A 22,064-nucleotide genomic window follows, 5' to 3' on the forward strand; every position below is an offset into this window, starting at 1 on the left:
CAAGTGCACGTTGGTTAGCACAGTTCCAAGCTCTACATCCTCATAGAACATTTCTCATGCAGGAAGGAAGGAAGAAAAAAAAGACTTTCTTCTACATGGCTCTTTTATCAGAGTAGAAAATCTTTCCCAGAAATTGCCCCCGGCAGACATCTCATTAGGCAGGACTCACTCAACGTAACTTAGTCATGGGAGGACAGAATGACCGTGATTGGTTCAGACCAATTGGACTCATTCTTTGAGTCCAGTTGGTCTAAGCCAATTCAAGACATATTTCCTTCTGAATGAAGTCAGGGTTCTGTCAGTAAGGAAGATGGGGAGATGGTGATTGGGTGGACAACCAACAGTGTTCATCATATTCTTCTCTTCTCTCTCTGATGTCATGTTTAGGATTTTACCTACTAAAAACCTGCTGATGTCTTCCAAGTCTGTATCTAGAGCTAACTTCTCTTGAGTTCCAGACACATCATCATCTGCCCATTGTACATCTGCACCTGGGTGTCCTGCCAGTAGCTCAAGTTACGTGTCTAAAATGGTACTCATTATATTTCATCCTAGAACTCCATATTTTCACCAAAATGACTGATTAATAAGACACCACCGCTCACCCACTCTCCAGTAGCAGGAAACTGGGAGTCATCTTGGACTACTCCTCCTCCACTACTTCCCACATCTAATTCCAAGTTCTCTTGATTTCAACTTTTTCCAACTCAACATACTTTGTATCTACGCTTTCCAAAAGGATCCATTAGTCCTTAATGTGGCTCTGAATGTGTGAGTTTGTATGGACATATGAACACGTGTGTTGTGTGTAATATGAGCTTTAAATGAACCTGGGAATATTATCATTCTTAGGCCTTTTATGCATACTGGCAAGCTAACAAAGGGGAGAGAAAAACCATAAAGTCTTGGTATGGTTTTGTAACACTATTTATAGTTATTTACTTTTATTACCTGTTCCTAATTACCATGCTGTAAAATAATGATTAAGACAACATGTAATTATGTGCTAGATTTACTTTTTTCTAAATTATATTCAATTATGATTGATAATAATGTATCAGTTCACATTGTTGATGGTAATGTAACACTACGATTGGATCACAACTTCTAGAACCTAGAAGAAACGTTGCTTATGTTCCAGAAAAGAAAGTTGAGATAACAGTTGTCCTGTGGTTGCCAAAGTTAGGTTCATCCCATTTCAGCTAGTAGGACTTGAGAGCAGGTGAAATTAAGTGACACAAGAATGACAAAGGCAGAGGAGTGAAAGATTTTGGCCAATTATCAGTTCAAATGAACAAGGTAATTAATATAAATTTATTATCGTAATTACAGAACTCCCAGGTACCAGAATATGGAGCTTCACAGCAATGGAAAAAGCACAACTTGGATCAAAGTGCCTTAGTACCTGAAACTCACTCAGCCTGGAAAACACTGTCTATTATTGTTGAAGATACATGGGCATACTCAGAGATTGCAAAGAATTGCCATAAATATAATAATGTTACAATTATCTTAGAAATAATATTTATAAATATATAAGTGTAATAAATAATAATTTAAAATAATATTGCATCCTTTGCCTTCTTCTTGAGGCTCAGCTTCAAGAAGTATTTTAGGGCCTCCCTGGTGGCGCAGTGGTTAAGAGTCCGCCTGCCGATGCAGGGGATACGGGTTCGTACCCCGGTCTGGGAGGATCCCATATGCCGCGGAGCGGCTGGGCCCGTGAGCCATGGCCGCTGGGCCTGCGCATCCGGAGCCTGTGCTCCGCAACGGGAGAGGCCACAACAGTGAGAGGCCCACATACCGCAAAAAGAAAAAAAAAAAAAAAGAAGTATTTTACTAAAACGAGCTCACGGATTGGCATAAAATACTGTTGAGGCAGGAAGGATATAGCCTTCACTCTCTCCATTTTGAAGATAATCAAACTGAAGTCCCAGAAACTTACAGTGTTTGATAAAGGGTCCATCAGCAACTTACAAGCAGAAGCTAAGCAGTTGGAATGAAATCCTGGGTCCATGGCTTCTCATTCCAAATGCTATTGTGGGTATTTCTTAGTAGTCTTATGCCTTAGTTAACCCATCTGTAATATGGGTAGAGCCTTTTTGGCAGCCACGGTCAGTAGCCCTGGCCCTTCCAAGATTGTGTGCATAATAATAATTAAAATGATTGGTAGTTTGCAAAGCATAGGGTGCTCTTTAAATAACAAGCAACATTATATGTTAGTGTTGGTTCTACTAGACTTTGTGCCCTCTCTTAGAAAGAGAGTAAATATTCATTTAGAGCTACAAAGGCTCAGCACATGCTCAGAGAATGACTAAGAGTGCAGGATTTGACTCCTTCATGTACATGGTACATACAGATTGTCAACACTTCACAAGTAAGTAGACTCCACAGTCAAGGCTGGTTTTACAATATCTCAAAGTCAGTGATAGAAGGCAGGCCCCTTGCCAGGTGCACCCGTTTTTCTTGCTTTGTGGCAAAATACAATTTTGGATGGGCAACTGATTTGAAGTAGGTCATAGAGCCATGAGATTCCCGGAAGAAGAGGAGATCGGTCTCATCTTTGATGGTTTGGGGTGTCTCAGGCATCTCCTAGGATAAGGAAAACAAAGATCTGTTAAAAGAGAACAGGAAGATGCTAAAAAAAGAACTGATGCTCAGTCCCTTGGCATTTGGTCTTCATGAGATACACAGCACTTTAAGACTATGACTAGGTAACATGATATAGGTTCTTCATTCACTTGTTCATTCAGAAAGCATTTCTTACATGCTTGTTAGATGTATGGCCCCATCTATTCATAATAATTGATTTCCTCAGTTAACTGGAGAGAAATCCAATGTCATCATGCAGATCGCCAAAGACACTAGTGTGTCACTGTATCCTGACAGGTAGGGTGAAACATTCTTCTTGTCCTGCCTGAACATGGGAATAGAACATTTTGCATCAGATATGAGCACTAAGGACTCTAAGACCTGGGAACCTTTTGACCTCTAACTGTGCAAAACATACTTTGGGAAAATAATTTAGAATTTAGACATGTTTATCTCTGTATTTAAGTCAACAATTGAAGACTAAAGAAACCCAAATCTCACACACACACATACACAAAACTCCCCAGGCATATTAGAAGCTGAATCCTTTCAATACAATTTTTTGAAAATTGTGATCCCTTTAGACGACACTCCTCTTGTTTCTCTTGTGAGTATGAAAAAAATTTAACAGTACTTTCATGGAAAAACAAAATTTAAGTTCTAACTTAAGATGCATCTTCTCTATTCTTTTAATAGAAAAGAACTAAATACGCTTTTGAGGTTTCCTTGGGTTTTTCAATGTGAACAAGGATTTTATTTCTCAAACCTATTTCTCTCCCAGTTTCCCCCTCTTCCTCCTGTTGGTTCTATCTCCAAAATATAACCAGATTCTGTCTCCTTTCCACCTGTCTCACAACTCCCGCCCCCTGCCCACCCTGACTGTTACTACCACATCTTAATCAGATTTTCTCTATTGCCTCCTTTCTGATCTATTCTCTGAGTTAGAAAATATAAGTAAAGTCAGGATACTTCCCTGTTTGAAGTCCTTTCCTCTATTTATCTTCCCTTTTTTTCAGGGTGTCCCAGCTCCTTAGGTGTCCCTTCTGATCTTTGAAGCTGGCCTTGTGAAGTTCTAGGGCTGGGTGCACTCAGATCCCTTTGTTTGCAAAGCCCACCCCCCAACCCCGCCCTTGATGGCATGCAGCTCTCATCTCTAGGGAGCTCTGTGTAAAAAGCATGCTCTCATTTTCTCTACCTCAGCACCCTGTTCATTGGCTTTACAGCATCTTGAACTTTTTGCTGGTTGTTTGGCTTGTCTATTATCTGTGCCCTTCAGAAGAGTGAGTTCTATAAGGCTTTGGCTCACCACTGTCTACTGAGCTGTTGACACTGCTTGAAAAATAGAAGCCTCTCAATAAACAACGTTTGTTGAATGAATTCACGAACGAAGCTACTGCCCTACTCTATAGACATCACTTTCATCTGACTTGATCCAGGAAGAGAGACACATGCATCCACATAAATCCTAGTTAGGGTGGGAGCGGGGGTTGGATTACACATTTACTGAATAAGAGTCACCCACTAATCAGTGGAGAAAACATTTGGCTCTAGTGGGCATGTGTGTGTGTCTGTATGTTTGGAGGGGAATGTGGAAGTAGAGATGAGGCTGGGCTGAGAGAGAAAACTGGCACCAATGAAGAGAGAGGCACTGCAGTCAGAAGGCCAGGGTTTGAGCCTTGGCTCCCAGCTTTTGCTTTGTACCCACTGGCAGGTGATTAATACTCTGTGATCTCAGTGGCTTATTTGACACTCTTGGAGGCAGACCCCCTTGTCCTAAAGCCTACTGTCATGTAGGTCAGATAGTAGATGTCAGTAAAGCTCAAACAGGGATGGATGGGCTTCCCTGGTGGCGCAGTGGTTGAGAGTCCACCTGCCGATGCAGGGGACACGGGTTTGTGCCCCGGTCCGAGAAGATCCCACGTGCCGTGGAGCGGCTAGGCCTGTGAGCCATGGCCATTGAGCCTGTGCGTCCGGAGCCTGTGCTCCACAATGGGAGAGGCCACAACAGTGAGAGGCCCACATACTGTCAAAAAAAAAACAAAAACAAAAAAAAACAAAAAACAGGGATGGAATAAACAGATGCCCAGGGATGGGAGGTGAATAGGACCAGGCAGGGAAAAGAGAAAGAAGAAGAAGGCAGTTTGCCTTTTATGTAATTTTGCCACCTCCATCTTGCTCTCTCACAGATCCTGCTTAGAACTGCCTCTGAATATAGTGGGTAAGAAGTAGGATGGGGACTTCCCTGGCGGCGCAGTGGTTGAGAGTCCGCCTGCCGATGCAGGGGACACGGGTTCGTGCCCCGGTCTGGGAAGATCCCACATGCCGTGGAGCGGCTGGGCCCATGAGCCACGGCCGCTGAGCCTGTGCGTCCGGAGCCTGTGCGTCCGGAGCCTGTGCTCCGCAACGGGAGAGGCCACAACGATGAGAGGCCCGTATACCGCAAAAAAAAAAAGAAGTAGGATGGGAAGGCAGGTGAGCAGGTAGGACTGTGGTAGGAAGAATAGAGGACTGTGCCCTCCTGCTATGGGGTGTCTGCCTCTTGGGATCATCTACAAATGCATGGGTTGTAAATGAAGGTAAATTGGAGACTGAGAACAACTGACCTTTAGCAATATGGGTTCGTCTTCGTCTTGAGCACACACAAACATTCGAGTGTCTGAGATTCTTAGAGTCACAGGAAATTGAGAATCGTCTTCTGATGTGTAAGCACCAATGTCAAATTTCACTGGCAAAGAGAAAAGCCAAAAAAAAAAAAAGTAAATCCATTGTATTTGTGTAAAATCAAGTGTTTATGAAGATGTTGTGTGTGGACTTCCCTGGTGGCGCAGTGGTTGGGAATCTGCCTGCCAATGCAGGGGACAGGAGTTCGAGCCCTGGTCCAGGAGGATCCCACATGCCACAGAGCAATTCAGTCTGTGCGTCACAACTACTGAGCCTGTGCTCTAGAGCCCGCGAGCCACAACTACTGAGCTCACGTGCTGCAACTACTGAAGCCCGCGTGCCTAGGGCCCGTGCTCCGCAACAAGAGAAGCCACTGCAATGAGAAGCCCGTGCACTGCAAGGAAGAGTAGCCCCCACTCACCGCAAATAGAGAAAACCCGCACATAGCAACGAAGACCTAATGCAGCCAAAAATAAATAAATAAGAAATAAATTTATATATATAAAAAACAATGCTCTGTGTGTGTGTGTGCAGTTATGTCTCCAACTATGGTGTAAGTACCCGAAGGTCAGGAACGGAATTTATACATCTTTGTATCCTTCACAATGTCTGCCTTATTCACTAGGTAGGTAAATACCTGGTGAATGGTTTTAGAATTTTCTATGTTGAATGAATGCTTGGGGGCTGCATGTTTATTGAATCTCTTATAATTATATTAGTGAGATAAGACCCTGGAATTTGTGAAGTCATGAGTAAAATGGAGGGGTGTAGAAGCTGATACACTCATATGTTGCTAAGGATAGTGAAAGTAGCTCAGTTTTCCTTAGAGAACAATGCTTAATAAGAGCTGTAAAATTATTTATGCCTAGAAATCCAGCATCTGGGATACGTTCCAAAGAAATAAGCTCATAGAGAAAGAAATAATTTAAACAAAGACATTTGCAACTGAATTATTTAGAGCAAACCCAAGGCACCAGCATAACCACATAATCGAATATTCTAGTGCCATTAAAAATGGCAAATACATATACTCTGTCAATATGTGGGAACATTGTGTGAAATAATATTAAGGAGGAAAGTAGAACACAAAATAATTTGTAAATGTCTTAGAGTGGAATGCATGTTAGCTGAAATACATCCAATCAGAAAGAGCCCTGCTTGTTTATCACAAAGTAGCCTCTTTGGATCTCTGAAGATAATTTTGTTTACTGATGACATGTCCTTAAGCTAAAATATGTACACCATGGAAATTGGATCGTTGTGACAAAATTTCTTGCATCCTAAATTTCATTCTTCAGAACATATTTTCAGCTTATTGGCTACTTTGCCTCACAATTATGTTATCAGAGATAACGATTCTTGGGCTTCCCTGGTGGCGCAGTGGTTAAGAATCCGCCTGCCAATGAAGGGGACACGGATTCGAGCCCTGGTCCGGGAAGATCTCACATGCCGCGAAGCAACTAAGCCCATGAGCCACAGCTACTGAGCTCACATGCTGCAACTACTGAAGCCCTCGTGCCTAGAGCCCGTGCTCCGCAATAAGAGAAGCCATAACAATGAGAAGCCCGAGCACCACAAGGAAAGGTAGCCCCTCGCTCATCGCAGCTAGAGAAAGCCCATGTGCAGCAATGAAGTCCCAACACAGTGGAAATAAATAAATAAATAAATATATAAAAAGAGAATGATTCTTCCTAGTTTGGTGTTATTTGGAAGTTTGATCAGCAGGCTCCTCATTGGCTTCTGAGTAAATTTGCATAAGTCACTGAATATTTCTGAAGCTCCGTTTATTTACTTTTAAAATCAAGGATAAAATTATCTCAGAGAACCAAAGGAGACAGTAGCTAAGAAAGCTTTAAACTGCACTTAGAGCTTTCATAGCTAAGACACTTCTCTCTTGTTAAAGCTGCCAGATTCGGCTGAAGTTCCTGTCCTTGCCCAGAATTTTTACAAGGGGTGATGTGCTTCATCCTATTCTAGATAAATCGTGCAAAGCCAGGAATCTAGAGAGGTTTATTCTTTAAAAGCAGAAAGCTTAAAAGAAATACAGAAATAAAAAGGGTGGGGGAAGATGACAGAATTGTCCATTTACCTGCCTGATCCTGATTATTTAATGCCACAGCTATGAGGTGTCGACCCGACAGATCTAGAACTATACTTTGTTTGAGGGCGTCATTCAGCGTGCATTGGTTGTAGATGAGCCTCGTAAAGTTGTATTTCATGTTGCTCTGGAAGCTGTAATGTGCTGATCTGGGCTTGATGATTTCTAAAACCGTTATCACGAGCTCAGATTAATGTCCAAGTACAAACATAGATGATATACATGCTCTAATACAAGCTATTGAAGGGACATGAAGAATATCCCAGTCTAGGTGAGGAAACTGAGAGAGAAGTGAAATCACCCTGTCAGCAGAATTGGTTCTAGGATTATCCCTGTGGTTACTTATTTGTTTCTTTTTAAACTTAGATTCTTCAGGCAATAGTTTGTTTTTTTTTTTTAAAGATTACTTGTACAACTTTTTTTTTTTTTTCGGTACGCAGGCCTCTCACTGTTGTGGCTTCTCCCGTTGCGGAGCACAGGCTCTGGCCGCGCAGGCTCAGCAGCTGCGGCTCACGGGCCCAGCCACTCCGCGGCATGTGGGATCTTCCCAGACCGGGGCACGAACCTGCGTCCCCTGTATCGGCAGGCGAACTCTCAACTACTGCGCCACCTGGGAAGCCCCTACTTGTACAACTTTTTTGGTTGTTTGGAGGTTTGTAAGTAACCAGGAAGACTCCTTGTATTCTCCACCTATATTTTCAAATGAATGCACTCTGAGAAAAAAATGAATCCACTAGGAATTTTATATGTCACTGAGGTGCAGGTCTAAATGTCTGTCACCTTTTTTTTTTTTTTTTTTTTTAATCTTTATTGGAGTATAATTGCTTTACAATGTTGTGTTAGTTTCTGCTTTATAACAAAGTGAATCAGCTATACATATACATATATCCCCATATCTCCTCCCTCTTGCATCTCTCTCCCACCCTCTCTATCCCACCCCTCTAGGTGGTCACAAAGCACCGAGCTGATCTCCCTGTGTTATGCGGCTGCTTCCCACTAGCTATCTATTTCACATTTGGTAGTGTATATATGTCCATGCCTCTCTCTCACTTCGTCCCATCTTACCCTTCCCCCTCTCTGTGTCCTCAAGTCCATTCCCTACATCTGTGTCTTTATTCCTGTCTTGCCCCTAGGTTCTTCAGAACCTTCTTTTTTTTTTTTTAGATTCCACATATATGTGTTAGCATATGGTATTTGTTTTTCTCTTTCTGACTTCACTCTGTATGACAGACTCTAGGTCCATCCACCTCATTACAAATAACTCAGTTTCGTTTCTTTTTATGGCTGAGTAATATTCCATTGTATATATGTGCCACATCTTCTTTATCCGTTCATCTGTTGATGGACACTTAGGTTGCTTCCATGTCCTGGCTATTGTAAATAGTGCTGCGATGAACATTGTGGTACATGACTGGTTTTGCATTACGGGTTTCTCAGGGTATATGCCCAGTAGTGGGATTGCTGGGTCCTATGGTTGTTCTATTTGTAGTTCTTTAAGGAACCTCCATACTGTTCTCCATAGTTTGCCACCTTTCTTTTTATTTTTTGAAAAATTTTTTTTTTATTTTGTTTTTTCTATCTACCACCATTCTGAACAGGGGTATATGTCAATAGCTTCACAAATCCTCATGGCTCTGAATAATTCTATACTTCTGGGAATTTTTTATTCTAAGGAAATAAATGATAGAAATGAAGATTTATTGATATGGCTCTTCATTGTCACATTACTTATAATGGTAAAAAACTGGAGTTCTAAAATGTCTTTTATTTATTGACAAATGAAAAAAGTTGGATATTAAATTGTATGTAATACAATTGACCTAATAATATTTAACATGTATATTCCTGTGTGTGCATGCACATAGAAAAGACTTTAAGGAAAGTAACATAGTGCTGGCAGTGGTAAACTCTGAGGGGTAGTATGCACGGTTTTAATTTTCGTTCTTGTATTTTCCAATTTTCTAGGTGAACATGTGTCAATGTTTAGCTGTTACTTTAAAAATATTAGGTTTATATTTCATGTGGAGGCTTGTATAGTGAAGGCATGGGAGAAAAATCATGACTTCTATAGTCAGATAGAACTGATTTGGTTTGACACTTTACTACTTACACACTGTGAGATTTTGGGCAGGTCACTATCTCACTGAGCTTAATTTCCTCATATATAAAACAAGAATGTAGGATTGTTGTGAAGGTTAGAGATAATGCAGCCATTAGTAAGTTAGTAGTGTTGGTAGTATTAACAAAATAGTAGTAGTAATAATACTAATGCTAATAATAACAATAATAGCTAACATTTTTTAGGTATTTTCTATGTGCCAGGCATTATTTTAGTCCAGAAGCTTGCAAGTATTGACTCATTTAATCTTCACAACAGTTAGGGGATTACCTCCATTTTACAGTAGAGGAAATTGAAGTACAGAAAGGTTAAGTAACTTGCCCAAGGAGACATAATTAGTATGTGGAGGAGCATAACTTCCACAGCGGAAGTCACCCACTAACAGTATATAACTGCTTTCTGTCGAAAGGCTCAAAGTCACATGACCTTAAGAATATGGCCACGAAGTGAGCCTGTGAGCAGATACGCTAAACTCAAGCCACTGCTGACCTCTTCCCACTGGAGAAGGCTAAAAATTAATTTTCCTTTCTTATAGTTACCAGACGAATGGTTGGTTGCCCTCTTGTTACTCAAGGTTTTTTTTCCCCCTGTACTCTGCTGTCCCCATTTGCTTAAACATAGAAAACAAAGATATTATTGCACTTGACCCCTTACCTTCTTCTGTATCATTGGCAATGTCTTCCAGGTCATGATCCGTGATGAACTGATTTAAACTCAACCATCTCCTCTTCAGAATCTTCCTGTTGGCTGCCACCATCGCCACACTTTCCTCGAAGGTACGCTTGGATGTCTTAGAGGTTTCAGGGGTATTCAGAGACATAAATTGATCCATGCAGTCCTCATGAAGTGGTTCATAGCTTGCATCATAGAAGGACTTCTGTGACGAAGGAAAATGAAAACTGAGAGGCTGACCATGGCCATAGAATGAGACTTCTTTATAATAGGAGTTTTATTCAACAGACTTAGAGAGAAGGATGTCCATTTTGGTCTTGGGTAACCCATGTTTCATCAGGCTTTCCCTCCTTCCTCCTTTCCCCCTTTCCTTTTCCTCTGCCTCCTTCCTCTTTACCCACTTCCTCCCATCCCTCCTTTGAGGATTTCCCTGAAAAGATGTGATCTCTGGGAAGGTCTTTGTCATCCAACCACAGACTCAAAAATGAGATCTTGTTATACTTAGTGAAGTAAGTCAGAGAAAGACAAATACTATATGATATCACTTATATGTGGAATCTAAAAAATAATACAAATGAACCTATATACAAAACAGAAATAGACTCCTGGACGTAGAAAACAAACTTATGGTTACCAAAGTGGAGACGTGAAGGGGGAGGGACAAATTAGGGGTATGGGATTAAGAGATACACACTACTATACATAAAATAGATAAACAACAAGGATTTACTGTATAGCACAGGAAATTATATTCAGTATCTTGTAATAACCTATATCAGAAAAAAAAATGTATCACTATGCTCTCCTCCTGAAACTAACACAATATTGTAAATCAACTATACTTCAGTAAAAAAAAATGACATGTTGTAATGAAACAGGTCTACAAGTGATCTTAGTAAGTGGTACCCTTCCAGTCAGGTCCCCCTCAGGGGACAATGCTTAAATATTTTAGAAATACTCCTCTAGGTATAGCTTTTAGAACCAGTACTGAAGACACACAAAGCAGTACCTATTTGTGGCTCCCTAGCCAAATAACACAGCATGTGAATGGCTGCAGATTTTTTACTTTCAACTGGTCTGCTTCCTCCACCTCAGCTTCATGGGCTATTACACTTAGAGGGCTATCTCTAATCTCTGGTGTTAGAGAAGGTGTCAACAACACGTCACTTAAGGAGACAGACCCCTGGTGAAGTGGCCCAAAGGGGCTGTCCCAGTATGGCATAACCAACATTCTGATTGAAGGCTGACCCAGGAGACTCCATTCTTGGAGTTTCAGGTTAGCTCTGCTCTGTTCTGGAAAAATCTGGTGACCATGAACGATGCCATCAACTGTTAGTGCAAAGAAGCAGTTGGTCTCACTTATAATGAAGAAATGCATGTCTCTGGACTTCTAGTGAAGGTAAAACAAAAGCATCTAAGATTCAAGCCATTGTTATACTAGTAGAGAAAATACTGCGTAAACACAGCTATCTCATAAGAATTACAGTCATATGCTTACCTGATTCAGAGACAGATGGTCAATTTCGGAACTGTATTCTTCATTTTCACTGTTAAACAAGAGGATGAGAATTTAATTCTGTTTGTTATATCACTACAGTCACTGGGCAACATTTTTTTTTTTTTTTTTTTTTTTTTTGCGGTACACGGGCCTCTCACTGTTGTGGCCTCTCCCGTTGCGGAGCACAGGCTCCGGACGTGCAGGCTCAGTGGCCATGGCTCACGGGCCTGGCTGCTCCATGACACGTGGGATCCTCCTGGATCGGGGCATGAACCTGCGTCCGCTGCATCGGCAGGCGGAGTCTCAACCACTGCGCCACCAGGGAAGCCCTGGGCAACATATTTTAATAACTATATTAGCTTTGGGTAACACACACACACACGGCCATTACAGTCATCTTTGAAAATTAAGGACCTCTGTGCATACACACCCATACAGTAATTTGTACTTGATAATTTGGAATTAGTAATCATCGGGCCAGGCCTTGAACTCTACCTGTGCTCTATCTATAAAAACGAGGTTTGGCTAACCAATTGAAGAGTTGTAATTGAATTTCGGGGAAAAATTTTAAGCTCCTCAAGAGAGAAGAAATACTTTTGAAGCACCTCATTTAAATTTGAACCAAATAGGTTATATGTTACACTTTGCTTTCATGTATTTACTGAAAGAGATTTAATAATTTATACTTTGTGAAATATCCAGGCAACATTTCCATAGTCTAGTTTGTGGTTAGTGTATCTTAATAGGTAATGGGAATACCATGTTAGTTTAAAGTGTTCTACAATTTTAACTTTTTATTCATTATCTTTCTCCTATGTCTGAATGAGATTGACTGTGTGTGTTTCACATGCTCAAATTGCTGTGAAGCCATTTCCTATTCCAGATTGAGATCAAGAAGTTTTCCTGAGAAAGGTTTCTCTTTCTGACAATCCATTAAAACTCCTTACTGTATCAGGGCATGTGAACCAAACTGAAGCTGTGTCTAAGTAGATGTTGAAAACCACTAGGACTCAGCAGCCCTTAAAAGTGATCTTTCTAAAATCGCTGCCTCCCTGTCAATTCCACCTCAGTTTACATTCTGGATGCTGTTTCCCTGGGTCTTCACTGAACCTGCCCTGACTTCAGAGGTAGGACTCATCTTTACAGCCTCTGCGGGTGTGGCCCATGCTGGTTACGGTGATCCCAGCTGGATTCTAATGTACCTTGATCCCCTCATTAAATCACAAGAGACAGAACCTCTTTCTTACCTGTAACAGTCCTTCAGGTCTTCAAAGATGTCAGGGACTTTGGTCATCTTCACTTCTGCAACAGAGAACACCAGTACCTGTCAGTCCTGCCTCTGAACCAGATGCTAGCAAGGAGAACCACCTCCCCTTTGTGTTTCTTGAGACATTTAATGAATGACTTAGCTCACACCCAGCATTCTTCTTTTCACTCCCTTGAATTATTTGCATATGTATTTGCCTCCTCTGCTACACAGTAAACTACTTTTAGAATCCTGGTAACCCTTATGTGTCCAACCCAATGCACTGTATATGGTAGGCATTCAATGAAAGTTTGAATAAGTAAAAAACAAGAAACAAAAAACCCCAACAAGGATGAGACATTTACCTTACACAGATGCAAGAGAAAGACAGAGTTAGAAATTCCCAGTTTTTTCCTAATAGTTTTTGGTTGTAGAGATTCCCTCCAAGGAAAGCCTTGGCTGCACCCTCCAATGCCCTCATATGTAACCAGTTCCTCTGACCCTCAATTTCCCACCAGTAGAGAGAATCATTTTCTGAAATCTGACTGTGATTCTAACTCACACACCAAACCAGAGAGGGACGGGAAAGGAAGGAAGAGGCTTTAGCTTCAGAGAAGGCAGTTTGAGAGATCACAGCCAAGGAGAAAAACAAAAAAAATATTTTAAGAGCCAAAGATGTGATAAGGACAATACCTTTGCTGACTCGAGCGAGCGGCGGTGAAATGACTGGCTCTCTTTCCGTGTGGAGACTATAGCCCCAGTCAGCTTTCTTCGCCTTTTGTCTGCTCTGGAGTGGGTGTGGTCATGATTGCACCACTGGGAATTCACAGGGAAAAATTCTGCTTTGTATTTTTTTTAAGTTCATTCAACCTTATACTGGCCAAAATAATGACAAATAATATACTTGATCATAGCGTTTGCAGAGATTCCAGGAGTTTCTGACTTCGTTCATTTATGTATTGCTTTGCTCTAAACAATTATAAACATGTAGTCTTAGAAAAAGGGAAGAAGAACAGGAAACTTAAGTTTCTAAAAATATTTGGTGGGGGATGGAGGGAGAACTCCTAAAAGCAGAATTGTAGATGGTTAGCGTTGGAGGGGCGCTTAGGAGTTGTCGTTTGTGTTTTGGCTTAATTTGTTTATTGCACCCCAGGGCCGAGTATGAATTGATGGAATACTTGGCAGCCCCCCGGCAGCTAAGGGGTGGCTCTTGAGGGAAGACGATCCATCTTTTCTGAAGAGGGAGGTCTGCTTGAGTAGGCATACATCACTCTGGTATGGGGTGACAACCTCCCCTTAGGGCAAAGGTAGAGGAGAGAAAAATGATAGTCAACCACAGAAACCAATCCTTTTACTCCTCTGAATGCTCTCAATCCATTTCAGACAGAAGTGACAGAGTTTTAGGAGAAAACTCTCTTCCTGGCCATGTTTGGCTTCTACCAGAGCCCAAAGAGAAGAATGGTCTTCTCTAGGATAACCCCAAGGTGTGTGAGGATAGCTGCAGACTCAGGGAGGTATGGACAAGGCTGGAAGCCAGTGGCTGGATTCAAGAATGGAGATTGGGGGCTTCCCTGGTGGCGCAGTGGTTGAGAGTCTGCCTGCCGATGCAGGGGACACGGGTTCGTGCCCCGGTCCAGGAAGATCCCACATGCCACGGAGCGGCTAGGCCTGTGAGCCGTGGCCTCTGGGCCTGCATGTCCGGAGCCTGTGCTCTGCAACAGGAGAGGCCACAACAGTGAGAGGCCCGTGTACTGAAAAAAAAAAAAAAAAAAAAAAAGAATGGAGGGCTTCCCTGGTGGCGCAGTGGTTGAGAGTCTGCCTGCCGATGCAGGGGACATGGGTTCGTGCCCCGGTCCGGGAAGATCCCGCATGCCGCGGAGCGGCTGGGCCCGTGAGCCATGGCCGCTGAGCCTGCACGTCTGGAGCCTGTGCTCCGCAACAGGAGAGGCCACAACAGTGAGAGGCCCGCGTACCGCAAAAAAAAAAAAAAAAAAAAAAAAAAAAAAAAAAAAAGAATGGAGATTGGGGGACTTCCCTGGTGGTCCATTGGTTAAGACTCCATGCTTCCACTGCAGGGGCCTGGATTCCATCCCTGGTCGGGGAACTAAGATCATGCATGCTGCGTGGCACGGTCAAAAATAAAAAAAGAATGGAGATTGAGAAAGGAAGGGACTCAGGGACTCTTATACACGACCCTGATTCAGTGTTGCCTGGCTGTTATCATCAAAGACTTTTTCAGTATCCTGAGGCTGGCCCAGTTCAGGTGGCAGACTCTTAGCAGATAAATGTTACAGGTTTCCTGGTTGGAGTTTAAGCCATATAATTTTTTTTTTTTTTTTTTGCGGTATGCGGTCCTCTCACCATTGTGGCCTCTCCCGTTGCAGAACACAGGCTCCAGACGTGCAGGCTCAGCGGCCATGGCTCACGGGCCCAGGGATCCTCCCGGATCGGGGCACGAACCCACATCCCCTGCATCGGCAGGCGGACTCTCAACCACTGCGCCACCAGGGGAGCCCAGCCATATAATTTTAAATAAAGGAAATGGATGGGAAAAGAGGGTAGAGGAGGAATATAAAAAGTAAAGAGAGGAAGGCAAGACACCACAATGCAACATGATATTAAAAAGCAAAAAACTCAGAAGGGCTAGGAGTAAAGTGGTTTGGTATGAGTTGAGTAAAGTATGCTGTGTGGGCCTTGTTTAATGTAACTCATGAGGTTGGTTAGGTGATCATTAAGGTCTCTCCTAGGTGCAAAATCTCTGGTTCAGATTCTATTGTCCAGTTCAGTTCCTCCTCCTCACAGACCTGGTGTTATAATAGTTATAAATAAGAGCCACAGGAATAATTGTCATCCTGGATGCAGGCAATGTAAATGTAGGACCAGATTGGGACGAGCTTGGGTGTCTCAGGATGGATCCTTTCGTGAAGGGTGTTGGCAGCTGATTCTCTACGTCTGTGCTTCTCTTTCAGGCGACACAGAAATATTAACACTCGTTATCCCCTCTGCCTCCTACGGATCTTGTGAGGACTATTACTAAGAAACAGTTGCAAAGCACATAGTGAATGTGGGCTGCTATGGAGATGCAATTAAACAAAAATAATAACAGCGCTAATGATGGCTTCTGTCACTTGGGACCCTGTATAGTCATCATTGTAATGCCTTAGTTCACTGAAGAAAATATAGTTCTTATGAAAATAATGACTTGAAACTTCAACAGGGAGGACATTTTCAGGTGAAGGCCTCCACTGAAACCCAGGGTGGGTTCAGTTTCTGGGAGGAATACATACCACCTCTTTGGTAATCCAGGAAAATACCCTTGGTTCCACCATCAGTGGCAACACCCATCCTGGCCGATGTCACATCTCTGTCATAGAAAATTACTCAAATGTGGTTGCTGAATTTCTCAAGGAGGGTCTGAACTGATTTTCTAGCCAATCAACTCAGGTTGAGTCTCACTTAACTTTTTCCTGGACATGACCTTTTTGGAAACTGGTTTTTAAAGGAAGAACAAAAATGTGGGTGAGGTTTAGAGAGTGAGAAGTCCTTGCTTTGTTTTGGGGAACATGCTTTTCTGTGAGTGTGAACAAAGCTTGACTTGCAAGTAATTCTCAGCACCAGACCACCTCTTTCTAGGGAACAGAAAGAAGAACATACTGGAGCCCCAAGGGTGTTTGTGGGTTGTCCTGCGACTGGGAATTTGGGTGGTTTCCTGTATCCACTTCTTGACTCTGGGGAGGCCTCAAAAATCCTTCTTTAGTCCTTTTTATCTAAATCATTCAGAAAAAAGTTATTGAGCCCTTATTCTGTGCCAGGGGTTTTGCTGGGCATCAGTATTTTTCTTTCATGATTCACAAAATTATACAGGTATTGGGGCTTCCCTGGTGGTGCAGGGGTTAAGAATCCTCCAGCCAATGTAGGGGACACAGGTTCAAGCCCCAGTCTGGGAAGATTCCACACGCCGCGGAGCGGCTGGGCCTGTGAGCCATGGCCGCTGAGCCTGTGCGTCCGGAGCCTGTGCTCCGCAACGGGAGAGGCCACAACAGTGAGAGGCCCGCGTACCGAAAAAAAAAATTATATAGGTATGCAGGATGAGAGGATGTAGTATTTTGGCAGGTGACTGGATACGCTTTATGAGCTTGGAGGCTGTGGGTCTAACAGTCACGGTGGCGCTTTTCATTTGAAAACTGCTTTACATAGTTCACCAAGAACTCTCACCCACGCTGTCTCACTGGCTCCTCCCTTTACCTACGAGAGACAGTGATTACCACGCCCTTTCACAACTGAGGACCCTTGAAGAGGTTAAGTGACCAACCTACGGTCACAAAACTGGCAGAGTCAGCACCTGAACTCAGGTTTCTGATTCCAAGTCCAAGCTTCTCTTTCCACTGCATATAGATGTGCCAGTCTCTTATCACCACCAACGCCAAGTGACAGGGCTGAAACTGATTGTCCTTAAAGGTCTTTTCTACCTCAAACAGCCTATCATTCAGTGATTCTAAGGTTCTTTGTAAAAAAAATAAATAAATAAAAAATTTAAAAAAAGGTTTGAAATAGCTTTCCTCTCTTCTTCTATGAAATCTCACTTTTTTCTTTGGAAATACAGGAAAGGGGTGAAGGCGATCAGCGTAATCGAGTACATGATCGTGGTGGAGTCTGAATGGGGACTTTGGTGATGCTCTTGTCATTGTATCACGAAGACAGGAATCATCTGTAAACATCTTGGGAACCAACTTTAAAATCACTGCATGTAGTTGGATGTGACGGGGTGACAGAGTGCTTGATTGAAGAGAGAAACACAGCTCTGCATGAATTTTCAGGGAACGCAATGATTTCTTTTTAGATGGTGGAAAGCGTCTTCAGAGATAAAGTGTGCGTAAACCATCACATGCAGAGATTTTTTGTCTCAACTCATGCCCTATTTAGTTATAATCTGCTTTTAAATTCCATGAAAGTTAGTGGGAAAGAGGAAAGGATCTAACAGGTAACCTAGTCTTTGAGGTTCCAGGTGTTATAAAACATTATCTCCTTTAATACTATAATCACATCTGTGAGGTCGGTATTCTTATCACATTTATAGAAGAGGAAGTCTAGGTCTAGAGAGATGGAGCAATTGTCTAAGATCACAAGGTTACCAAGTTGCCGAAATGGAATTCAGATTCCAGAGCCGAGGCTCAGTCAACCACGAGGGATTCTCTTTTTCTTAGTGTGTGACCTCTTCCTTTCTTTTGCTCTTGTTAATTTCTAATTTCTTCTGCTTTGTCTTGTTAGTCTATCGAAGGACCTAGAATGATATGTTGGAGAAGGATGGACCTCAGACACTATCTAGATTAAACACTTCATAAAAGAGGAAGTAGGCTCAGAGAGGGAGAGTGTCAATGTCCCAAGGTCACATGGAGAGTTCATGATGAGAGTGGGAACGAAAAATGAAAACTCGCTGTTTCTTGATTTCTAGTTCAAAATATCCCGCTATCTAGTGATACTGGCTCTGTAGTAAAGAAAGGTAAGGTGAAGATATAATCTCTCTATGGCTCCTCATTAGTAAGTAAAAAAGGAGTTAAAAAAATGAAACCCCATTCAGTGAGCAAAACCAGCTATGGTTTCTGCTGTCCTGGAAGCTGACAACAAAAGTGTTCATTCATCAATAATCCCCTATATGAGTAGATATGTACAAACTGAGATAAAAGTGTTGTGAGGGCATTGAACAGAGGAGCTAGTCTGAGATCGGGAGTGGGTAGTTCAATGGGAAGGGAAGAGGGAACATTCCAGGCAGAGAAAAAGTCATGGGGATCAAATGATGAAATGAAAGTAGGGCATTGAGGCTGGAGCCCAGAGTTGAGGGGGGTTAAGAAGGTGGTGAGATGAGGGTGGGAAGGGAGGCAAGAGCCAGCCGGGCAGCACCTTGTGTCGACCCCACTAAGGTCTCTACCCATTTAATTTTGGGTGAACTTTGGGCAAGTGCTCTGGGAACTCGGAGAGCATAGGGATGGCTGTGGCTTGGAGCAGATGGAGAAATTCAAGTTGACAGGATGAAGAAGTGACAGTTTCATGGTCAGCCAGCAAATCCCCATTTAGCTGTGATCCCCTTTCTTCCCCTAAGCTTGTTTGTTCCCTGATGTATGTGCTTTTATTGTTTCTAAATTCTCTTTCTTTCTTCTCTTGAGATGGTGGTAAATAGAGCTGTGCCCCCCCTTTGCCTTCTCCATTGGCCCTGTGTCCTTTTTTCTCTCTTTCACAGACACACTTGAAAAATCATAGTTCACGATCGGGATCGGTAGCCGCATGGCTGCGCCCATCTCGGGCCGTGGGGCCCAGAAACTGCTGCCGTTCCTGCGGCTGGTGGGGCGGCTCAGGAGAGTCCCATATACTGGCTGGGCATACAGAAATGTCCAGAAGCCAGAGAGTGTATCAGATCACATGTATAGGATGGCAATTATGGCTCTGGTGACCAAAGATGAACATCTTAACAAAGACCGATGTGTACGCCTAGCCCTGGTTCATGATATGGCAGAATGCGTCGTTGGGGACATAGCACCAGCAGATAACATCCCCAAAGAAGAAAAACATAGGCGAGAAGAAGAAGCTATGAAGTAGCTAACCCAGCTAATCCCAGAGGATCTCAGAAAAGAGCTCTATGAACTTTGGGAAGAATATGAGACCCAATCTAGTGCAAAAGCTAAATTTGTGAAGCAGCTGGACCAATGTGAAAGGACTCTTCAGGCATCTGAATATGAAGACCTTGAGAACAAACCTGGGAGACTGCAGGACTTCTACAATTCCACAGCAGGAAAATTCAGTCACTCTGAGAGAGGCCAGCTTGTTTCTGAACTTGAGGCAGAAAGAAACGCTAACATAGCTGCCGCCACCAGTGAGCCACACTCGTGAGATGCAGTCCTGTAACAAACATTTTATTTTTCTGTTTCATGGTATTGTGTTTTGCCACTGTTGGTCTGTTGATTCCCCAGATGTGAGTCTGTTTATTTGCGATTGCCTGGACTCCAGCAAGAAACGTGATACAATTTGGACAGTAAAGGAAGCTACAGAATAGGGTGTGGCCCTGAAAATGCCATGGATGAAGACTTGGAGGGTGGGGTTTTTTATGAACTGAATAAATAAATTTTTAAAATCTTAAAAAAAATCATAGTTCATCAGAAAGCTTCCTGTGTGGCACAGTCATGTCTATACCTCTCTCTCATTTTCTTCTTGCTGGCCAATTGAGACTGTCTAATTAGAAGTGCATTCTTAAAAGATTTCCTTTTCTTTTGAGTCATTTTCCTTATGGGAGTCATAGTTATCTCTGGCCTGAACTTGTTTCTCAATTAAAAAAAAACTTGTATTACTTTTTTGGGTTCTAAAACATGTTGATTAAATATTGCTAGGGAAATACAAAAAATACAAAGAAGAAAAAAGAGAGAAGAAGAAACTAAAACCCCCAAACAATTGAATAACTATTCAAAAAAAGTATTCACTATTATTATTTTGGTGTATTTCCTTTCAGTTTTTTTTTTTCAAGGCATGTATACATTTGTTTTGATACAGATGAGATACTCCAAGCATTTCAATATTTGCTTTCCTAAAATCTAAAGAACATATATTTGGTAGACCATGCTAATCAAATATCCATCTACTCATTTGTGGGATTGCTTGATAAATGTCTGTCTTCATTTCCTGATCTCCCTTGCAGTTAGATTAGGGACACATGGTTTGTCTGGCCAATGCACTGTGAACAGGAAGTCAGATGTGATATGTTACCCCTGTAGGCTGATGCAATCGAGGGTCAGTACGTGCCTCTGTCATTGCCAACTTCCCCTGATGCAGCAACTTCAGAAGTCGTGTGTTCCTGAGGGTGTGGTTACAAATGCATGAGGTGTGGCTGTAAATGTATGAGACTAGAACAACCTGCATTAGTGTTAAGTTACTGAGATTTCAGGGCTTATTTTTTACTCTGGTACAGCCTAACCTATTCTGACTGCTACTATGGATGACTGTCCTTCCTTTATCACAAACTCCAAAGTCACACGCATTTTTTTCTCAAAATTCCTCTTTCACATAATCAATATCTTCTTGGACAGAAGTGTGTCTAGATTAGCATTCTTCTTTACCCTCTGGGAGATGAATTTTCCACTAAGGTCATTTTGGCCAAGTTTCAATTCCAGATATAAAGATCAATTAACTGTGAAAACAAAATAGCCAATTATAAAGTTGAAGTAACAGCCCAGAATCAAAGCACATAATAATTATATTAAAGCTCTAACGTTTGTATGGTACTTTACAATTTTTCAAAGTATTTTTTATAAACTAAATATGAGCATTTAATATGATGTGAGACTGACTTATGCATGCAAATGGTTAATTGCAAAGGTCCCATGCCCAGTGCATGATTCTCTCCTCCCTCCCTTTGTTATGAACTCCTGGCTGCTGGAGAGGATGGGCCCCTGATTAGAGCAACTGTGGCCCAGGCAGGGTGTGGAGTGGCAGGGGTGGCAGACAGTGTGGTGGGAGAGGCAAGAGAGTTGGATCTGACTCTGACCCTGACCCTAACCAGTTGCGTGACCTTTGGCAATTCCCACACATTCTCCGGGCCTTCCTTATCTATAAAGGGAGGAAGTTGTACTGAATGACTACTAGGCTTCTAGCCCTGGCTGTCCATTCCATATTTCATGACTACCCTGAACTTGGCCATGTTCTGCCTCATGGCAGCTCTGTGCTCTTGAAATGTTATGTTTGGTTACATAGAGCCCACACTGAACTCATTCCTCACTATCTTTTTTTAAAAAATAAATTTATTTATTTTTATTTATTTTTGGCTGCATTGGGTGTTTGTTGCTGCGTGCGGGTTTTCTCTAGTTGCAGCGAGTAGGGGCTACTCTTCATTGCGATGTGCGGGCTTCTCATTGCAGTGGCTTCTCTTGTTGTGGAGCATGTGCTCTAGGTGTGTGGGCTTCAGTAGTTGTGGCTCGCGGGCTCTGTAGTTGTGGCACACAGGCCCTAAAGCATGTGGGCTTCAGTAGTTGTGGCTCACGGGCTCTAGAGCTCAGGCTCAGAGGCAGGTGAGATCTTCCTGGACAAGGGATTGAACCCTTGCATTGATTGGGTTTGAATGATTGAATCCTCTGCATTGGTAGGCAGATTCTTTTTTTTTTTTTTTTTGATGTTGGGGGTAGGAGTTTATTAATTAATT

General features: G+C 42.4%; 1 protein-coding gene and 1 pseudogene across 2 annotated transcripts; one reads left to right on the forward strand and one right to left on the reverse strand.

Annotated features, from left to right (window-relative positions):
• Positions 1-1,832: 1,832 nt before the first annotated feature.
• IL1A (interleukin 1 alpha) lies at positions 1,833-13,661 on the reverse strand. Of its 2 annotated transcripts, none has more exons than XM_060117321.1 (7): positions 13,580-13,661; positions 12,888-12,942; positions 11,641-11,689; positions 10,125-10,347; positions 7,343-7,516; positions 5,196-5,317; positions 1,833-2,592 (listed from the first exon to the last, which is right to left on the reverse strand). In XM_060117321.1, the coding sequence occupies exons 2-7, from the start codon at positions 12,932-12,934 to the stop codon at positions 2,407-2,409; spliced, it is 801 nt and encodes a 266-aa protein (XP_059973304.1). In that variant the 5' UTR covers positions 12,935-12,942; positions 13,580-13,661; the 3' UTR covers positions 1,833-2,406. The 2 variants fall into 2 exon arrangements, with proteins under 2 accessions (XP_059973304.1, XP_059973305.1); XM_060117322.1 differs by lacking the exon at positions 1,833-2,592 and adding an exon at positions 2,847-2,917.
• Positions 13,662-19,165: 5,504 nt separating this feature from the next.
• Positions 19,166-19,875, forward strand: LOC132501921 (5'-deoxynucleotidase HDDC2-like; annotated as a pseudogene).
• The last annotated feature ends 2,189 nt before the right edge of the window (positions 19,876-22,064 follow it).

Source organism: Mesoplodon densirostris, chromosome 14, assembly GCF_025265405.1.
Source record: "Mesoplodon densirostris isolate mMesDen1 chromosome 14, mMesDen1 primary haplotype, whole genome shotgun sequence".
Classification (NCBI taxonomy): domain Eukaryota; kingdom Metazoa; phylum Chordata; class Mammalia; order Artiodactyla; family Ziphiidae; genus Mesoplodon; species Mesoplodon densirostris.